The following is an 8,245-nucleotide window of genomic DNA, read 5'->3' as shown; positions in this document are numbered from 1 at the left end:
GAAACAAACCAACAAATATCTACTGATAAACATCAATTTTTCGAGCTAGTAAATAAAAAAAATGATAAAAGATACAGTTTGTGATGTTAATGTATTTGTAAGCTTATAGTATGTTAATTCTTTTGTTTGGAATAAGGGAGTGAATAATAAAAAAAAGATGGATGATCACGTGCAAAAATGATTAAAAGGTAAAATTGTCCTTTTTGTTAAATGTCAAAATTGGCTGGTTTGTTTCATACTTGCATGCTAGGATAGTTTTTTTTTTTGGGTTAAAAAAATCCAAAAGGAGAAGGAATACAAGTTAATTTAGAGGGAAATATGGTCTTCTTATAATAAATACTAAAAGTAGAAACTATAGATCTCGAATGGGATTTGATTCATAGCATGTAATTTGTGCTACTATCATTTTTAAAAGTAATAGAAAAAGAACAACATATTATCAGATATTCTTCTAAACTAAAAAAAGATAGACTAAATAATACCAGAAGATGGTGTTTGTACATCTACTATGTGTAATTCAAGTTGTATAGATCAGAAGGCATGTATCCTAAAGTTATTTCATGAAATGTATTAACACTTTTAAATTATTCCACGTATTTACCAGATCCACGTACCACACCACATTTTTCTACAACATTCCTAATTAAAACCTTGAAACTATGAAAACAATTTATCAGATATCAATCAACGAACGAAAAATTGCAAAGTTATATTTACTAACCGCTATCTCGTATCCAATGGATGTTCCATGCTCTCTGAATTTTGGAAAAAAGAACAAGTCAAATTACATATAATGGCCAAAATAGATAGCAAAAGAAGAGATTAAACAAACCTACTTTTATTTCAACTAGGGTCTTCTTGTACCACTAGATGGGTTTTTTTTTTTTTTTTTTTTTTTTTTTTTTTTTTTTTTTGTTGTAGAAACGAAATTTAAGTACAAGAAAAGGAATGAAAGTTCACATGGTATGCATTTCATCTAGGCTCAAATAGATCCAAGCACTCAAAACATAAATAAATTCATGTTTGGTGGATTGAATTTTGTTCGGCATTTAATCGAACACATGGAGTGCATTTTAGGGAAAAAATACATTTAGATGATTAAACATAAAAGAAATCGAGGTGCATCATTATGTACAACAGGGGGTAAAAAACAATAGTTCTAAATACATGCTAGTGAAGATAACTTAATGGAGAAAAACCATAGCAGTGAAAAAACACACAAATAAGAAAAAAAAACAATGAAATGTGAGACTTATATGTGTAGATTGAAAACGATAGAAGGTTATGAGTCGACGACCTGAGATTAATGGAAAGGAGTAGGTGGTGACGAACCCTACTGAAGGTGAGATCATACCTAAAGTTTGAACACTGAGGGTGAAATTAGGTTTCCCCGATATCGTTGAGGTGAGGCAAAACTGTGATTCGATTTTGTTGGAGAGGAAGAGGAACTTTAAATGGAGAGACTCCAATTTATGCTTGGAGGGAAATGGATTTTCATGGTGTTAATTAGAAATTTTCCAACTGAAGCCTATAAGAATCAGTTCATCGGGTTCTATCATATATGCCTAATTTTTCGCAAACTCTGAACCATACACATTTTGGAATAATATAAAACTAGTTAGTTCTTTTGTGGCATAAAAAAAGTGTCATTAAAAACATAAATAAGTGACACAAAATTTAAATGTCACTAAAAGTGTGTGCCACTAATAACATTTTGTTTGTAGTGATTCTATGTACCTTTCTTTTTTCAAGCATCTATCAAATCTAAATTTTGGGTTGAAGCTCTTCTCACTGCAGTTCATACTCTTAATCTTCTTCCTAGGACCACTCTCTCCTTCAAAACCCCGTTTCAACTTCTCTTTGGTTCCTTTTCCTCTTACAATCACTTACGTGTCTTTGGATGCTTTTCCACATTTAACAATTTCCACACATATACTTGTGTTCTTGGTTGTTATTTATTACTTCCTTTTATCATCATGTAAACATAAAACAAAAAAGTTAGGATAAAACTCAATCCAATTCATTTAGGTTGTAGTTGGTTAGCGAAAGTTGACATCCACAATTATTATGAACAAAATACCACGTGTTACATTAATTCACACTAATTACACCAAGACTCACACATTATCCGCTAAGATACAATGACTAGTAGTGACATATCTCTATAGCTAGCACCTAGTTATAAGTACCACCAGGAGTTTGAGCAAGCATGCAACTTAAAATTTAGAAGCTGAATGTCGGTTAGTGGAGACATACTGGTCTGCAAAGTAGTCGTTTATCAATTGCGAATTATAATGTTCAGACGAGTAGGTGATATTCAGGCGAGATGGTAGGGAAGAATACACATGTTGATAAGATTGTGGTAGTTGATGTAACATTGTGGTGGAAGTGCCAGAAAAGAGTCTTGTAGGGTAGACGATACTACCGATGGTAAAGCCGGATGGATAATGATAGCCTCCATTTACTCCTGATTGCCCACTACATTTGGAAATAAATAAGAGTTTTTCAGTTATGTTTGAATATTAACTCAGGGTACAACACTTAACTACTTAGAAGAAGACATGCGGGAATATAAATGTATTTATTAAGAGTTTCAAAAGATTCATATAATATATGGTGCCTCATTTACAATCGACTTTTTTTTTTTTTGAAGAAGAAGAAGATAGCTTTTTGTTTTTATTTCTAAGCTACATAATATTTGCAACAAATGACATATTTCACTCTCTTCCTTCCTCTAAAGAGATTTGGTTCTCCATTGATAAAACATCTTCAATCATCAATCTTAATACATAGTTTTTTTTGCCACATTATACTTCTACTAATTTATCAAACAATATACTATTATTAACTTAAACCTTCTCAAACCATTGACCATTTTAATTTTTTTAAATCAACTAATTACCCCTATCTTTCTTAAATACTTATAAAACCCACTCATCTAATTTGTTATTTTGAAGTATATGTAATATATTTAAAAATTTAAAATTTATCTAAAATAACATTAAATAAAACCAATAATTTAAAATACACAATATTAAAATAATAACACAACATCTAGAGTCCATATTTTATCTAGTCGAACGTATATATTTATAAAAATAAGAATATCATATGAACATTACAAATTAAAAATTTAATATTGGAGATCAAATAAAAAAATTATCCAAAATATAATAAAATTTTATAGGTCTAACTATATATAATAATGAGATCTAGTAAAATGAACATTATTAAACAAACGAGCTTAATTAATTACAAAAGCATAAAACTAAAAAAAACACTTTATAGAATTCAAATGGTTAAAGTATTACTATTTACCTAAAAAAACAACTCATTAATTGAAATGGTAAAAGAAAAACATTTCTTATGGTTAATTACTAATATTTGACCTCTCAAAATTAAACTTCCCAAGTTGTTAATAACTTGGGTGAGTGTGTTATTTCTTTGGTGGGTTACTAATAAACTGACATCAGTGCATCGGTATATATGTTAAATCTTGTATAACTCATTTTAAATGGTAAAGATCAAAATTTGATGTGTATGAACAGTTGACGCTCATGCATACCGATAATTGTGTCATGTAAGATATCTTTAGTGAACAATAACTTTTGTGCTATTTGAGACGTTAATGTGTAGGCATTGATAAACTAAAATCTTGAAGTTAGGGTTTTTTTTATTTCTACCTACACATCTACTTTGGACTTTGATATGCGACGAAGCCTAATGGTTGAAGTAAAAATTTGCACATATGATGTTAGGGTTTTGACTCTCATACTCAACATACTCGTATTACCCAACCGAGTGATCAACGATTAACCTTCCACATGACCTGAGTTGGGTTCCACGTGGCTAGTATATTCGGTTAACCATTTTCTTTTTGTACTTTGACTTTGCAAGGATACAACCAACATGATCAATCTAAGAGTTTAAAGTACTTAAATAAACATAAATAATTATAAATAATAGAAGAGGGATCGAAAGGGGGAGAGCTATAGGGAAACGTACCCTACTTCATGAAGGGGTTGGGGTAGCAGATTATCAGTACTGAAAACCAGTTGACGAGCTTGGTTTAGTGTTTCTGTCTCCCTCTCTAAAACCACCATGCATAAACTAGAGGTTAATTATTTCATGAAATATAACACAATCCATTGAAATAAAGAACATTAACAAGAAGAGCTAATTATCGTCGTAAAACTAGCTTATAATCAAAACCGGACACCAATGGGGCGAAATTTAAAGACATTATGAAGAAAAGATCACAGTTCATGATAAACAATGATCAAGTTGATTACCCCCATCTCACATTTTGAAAACAAACCTCCATTGTGTTCTTTGTGTGCGAGAATGTAAGTTATGGTTCATACTCTACCTTGACGATGTCGGTTCATGTGTCCCCCGAGGGCTTGAGACTTGCCAAACTTGAGGGAGCAAAACCTACACTCGTAAACCTTCGTTCTTTCATCTTTTCTTCGGTTCCTGCTTCTTCTGGATACTGTCGACCCTATATACATATACGAGTACTTAACAGATGGTTTCCACACTTTCATTTTATTTTAATCTTCTCTTTGAAAATAGTATCTAAAATGTAAATCTGAACTCCTTAATATCATGATAGGAGTAGCTAGCTAGCTAGAGAGCTTGAAAGATGTTAATTAAGTACCAGATACATGAGCAGAAGAGGTGTCACCAAGTAGTTGTTTGCTATGGTCCCAGATGAAATCATCTGGTAGAGTGTTGAGATCTAGTGGGGTTTCCCTGAAAACCAACATCAATGTGTTAAAGACAAGTTAGAGCTATAGTGAGCATGAACAAGAAGATGGGAGTGGGGGTGGATTCATGAGATTTGAGAGAAAGGATATAGGTCCATACATGTTGGAACCACAGAGAGAAAAATAAACTTCACACGACTTTGAAAAGCCAATGAAACTATCAGCCGAAACAAAGTCTTTAAGTTGCGGATATTGAAAATGTATAGGTAAATAGTAATACCATGAAAACTAATAAAAGATTAATTAATGTTATGTAAGAAAAGTATCCCGAAAGTTCTCTATCAGTTCTTATGCCACTTCTTGTTCATACACAAATGTAAAAGCAACAGTGGGAGATGGTCGCTTGTACCTGCTCTTCATCTGTGGTTACGGTCTGAAAGGTAAATCTGACGAATACTGCGTTTGTTTGATGTGGTCATTGGAATGGAAAACAAGTTTAGTGGTTCACGCAAGACAAATTAAAAATAAGTTGTTATTTATCTTATCTTTATAACACTAATTAGAAAAATCAGCAAAACATGTACGTGAAAAAGATACTTACAAAACTGGCGTCTCAACAGCATTCCCATAAAACTCAAAGTCAAGTCTGTTTCATAGGACAGACAAATACACTCATTGTTACATGAAACTTTAGAAAACACACATATCTAGCCGTACGTTTTCGGGCAAACACTACAGTCCAGAGCTAAGTGTATAAGTTAATACAAAATATCACTACTGCAGTATGATGCTAGGGGTTATGGGATGAAAACGATGTATCCTTTAAAGTAATTGCCGGAGAGAGAGAAGCCCATGTAAACTAAAATCATGTTGAGTAAATGAAAACCACTCTCTGTTTGGGTGGTGATGATAATAAGACTTTTGTTTTAGATGTCCCACGCGTGACCATCCACTTGATTATTAAGATCCACATTGGTTCTACGTGCAGTTGAGAAGTCCTTTTCGTCTTGATTTTTTTGGGGTAAATTACAGGAATGGTCCTTGTAGTATTGACAGTTTTTGTATTTGATCCATATTTATTTTTAAAATTCAGACCATGCCTATGGTTTGGTTTTGATTCAGGTTTAGTCCCCAACCATTATGTTTTTATTTTTAGTTTTTTAAAACTATTATTTCATTTTTGAATAATACTAATTCAAGTGGGGTCAACACAACCCTACCCTTATCGAAAACTATATCTCTTTTTTTATTCACATTCAATATCTCCTTTTCTTTTCTTCTCTCGTCTCATCAGCGATATCACTACCTTTGGTAGCCAGATCCGATCCTCTGCCATTATCTTCAATCGCACGAAACATCTCGCTAACATATCTGCAACCATCACTTCCGACAGGAAAAAGCTAACATACACTAATGTTCGGTTTCGGAAAAAACGCACAATACTAAGGTTAGTTGGTGTAGGAGATCAGCAAGAAAGAAAACAAGAGTCAAAGAACAAGAAGAAAAAAAAAGAGTTAGATATAGGGGTTGGTGTCCACAGAGTCGTCGGCATCGGGAGAAAGCAAGAGAGAGGTGACTAGGATACGATGGCCAAAGCTTCACCAGAATCAGGAGAAAGAAAAAAAGGGCGACTAGGATTTGGTGGTCGGAGTGTTGCCAACATCGATTTGTTTGTTGGGGAATGCTTTAGGTGGGTGGAAGATTGTTTCCAACATTGGAGGTAGTTTCCCACATTTGTATTATCGTTTGTAGGTTTTTTGGTTCTTTGAGTTGGTTAGGGTTTTGGTGCATATATGTGTGTTTATATAGTTGCAGGATTTTTTGTATTATCAAAATTGATTCCTCAGTTCCTACTTGTCATATATCATAAACTCTTTTGTTATTGTTTACTCTTGTCGGTTTTATTTTGTATGTCTTTTTGTGTGGTTTTCCAGCCATGAATGTTGGTAAGGGTAAGTGTGAGGGTGTTAGTGGAGGCAATGATGATTCTTCCGACAAAGAATAAAGAGGGAAGGGGTTGGGGGCCTCATTTAAATTAATATTCCTAGAAAATCACCTAAATCAATATCCCTAATAAACTAAAAGAAATAATAAAAAAGCTAAAAAGGAATAAGGAACGGTATAACAATCATTTTAGGTCTGAAAGGGAATAAACGTGAACTAAAACCAAACTATAATGATGGTATGAGTTATAAATGTGACTTGAGTATTGAAGAAATGAAATGAGAGTTGGAGCATTTGGAAGCATATGAAAGCATCAAGAATAATGATGGAGCATTTGGTGTTGGGTTGGAGCCCCTGAAAGAAGACTGGAACATCATAAGATGTTCCATGTAGCAAGATGTGCCCCTAAGGTTCAATATGTGCCTTTGATGACTCAAGGTGTCGCCTTGTTGGAAAATGTGAGCCGCCTTATCGTCACGGTGCACCTTCTTGGTTGTTCTAATGTGCCCCAGAGTGTTAATGTGTTGTTAGTGTGCTACTGAAAGGAGGATGTTCCCTTTTAAAAGCAATTGCATGGGGACTTATCACTCATTGGCACCTTTTTAATAAACCTATAAATTAACTGGTTTGGCCCATTATGGTTTTAGGTCTAATCACCAGTCTATAAATATGGATGAATGCTAGTAATTCATTGATATCTTTGTATCTTGAATCCTTAGTGACTAGGTATAATCTCTGCTAAATTGTACTTGTAATCTCTATTTGAGAATTTTTGAATGAGAATACTCCCTCCTGCCCATAGATATAGGTCAACTTTACCAAACCACGTAAATACTTGTGTCTTTGTGTGTGTGTGTATGGTTTTGTGATTTGTATGCTTTACTTCCTAACAAGCGATACCAGATCTTGGAATGTGGCATCATAGTACTTTTGATTCTTGACAAGTGATACATGATTTCCAAATAAGTGGTATCAAAGCTTTAGTTGTTTTTCTTTTTGTCGATTAAAGATGTCGACTCACAAGTTTGACTTAGATAAATTCAATTGTTCGACTGACTTCACTTTGTTGAAGGTGAAGACGAGGGTGATTCTAGTTTAACATGGTTGTGCGGTAGCATTGAAAGGAAGCAAAGCTGCTAAAACACACAGATAATGAGAAAAAGGTGGACATTTTGGAAAACGTACACAATGCTATTTTGTTGAGTCTATAGACGAAGTATTACGAGAGGTTGTGAATCAAACAAATATTGATAAGCTTTGCAAGAAAGTGTATGACAAGTATTAAAACAATTCTCTCATGAATAGGTTGTATTAGAAAAAACATTTCTATACTCTTTGGATATATGAAAGTACCCAAGTGACCAATCATTTAATAACTTCAATCATATCATCTTCGATTTAAAAGGTGTGAATGTAAAGACTGAAGATGGCGATCAAACAATTATCCTCTTATGTTCACTGTCGAATCCGTATGAGAATTTCATTGATACCATGTTGTTAGGCAGGACAACGATTACTATGAATGATGTGAAGGGTTATTTGTTGTCCAAAAAATGAAACGAAAGGTTTCAGTTAGTGAAGATTTTTCCGGT

The 8,245-nt window shown here is 33.4% G+C and overlaps 1 protein-coding gene across 1 annotated transcript; it reads right to left on the bottom strand.

The window, feature by feature from the left end:
- Positions 1-1,717: 1,717 nt before the first annotated feature.
- On the bottom strand, positions 1,718-5,570 carry LOC111911233 (zinc finger protein JAGGED). Its single transcript, XM_023907014.3, has 6 exons — positions 5,311-5,570; positions 5,119-5,165; positions 4,661-4,755; positions 4,370-4,501; positions 4,006-4,090; positions 1,718-2,478 (listed from the first exon to the last, which is right to left on the bottom strand). Exons 2-6 carry the CDS (start codon positions 5,127-5,129, stop codon positions 2,217-2,219), a joined length of 585 nt encoding a protein of 194 aa, XP_023762782.1. The 5' UTR covers positions 5,130-5,165; positions 5,311-5,570; the 3' UTR covers positions 1,718-2,216.
- Between the last annotated feature and the right edge of the window lie 2,675 nt (positions 5,571-8,245).

The sequence above is a fragment of the Lactuca sativa genome, chromosome 8 (assembly GCF_002870075.4).
Source record: "Lactuca sativa cultivar Salinas chromosome 8, Lsat_Salinas_v11, whole genome shotgun sequence".
Lineage (NCBI taxonomy): Eukaryota > Viridiplantae > Streptophyta > Magnoliopsida > Asterales > Asteraceae > Lactuca > Lactuca sativa.
The sequence above is the reverse complement of the archived record's forward strand: the minus strand, read 5'-3'. Positions and strand labels throughout refer to the sequence as shown.

Bases quoted from the DNA above. Each gene is read 5' to 3' on its own strand.
- LOC111911233 (XM_023907014.3), bottom strand. The intron at 4,502-4,660 runs GTACTTAATTAA...ATATGTATATAG, and splicing joins CTCTTCTGCTCATGTATCTG to GGTCGACAGTATCCAGAAGA. The intron at 4,091-4,369 runs GTAGAGTATGAA...TGGTGGTTTTAG, and splicing joins CATGAACCGACATCGTCAAG to AGAGGGAGACAGAAACACTA.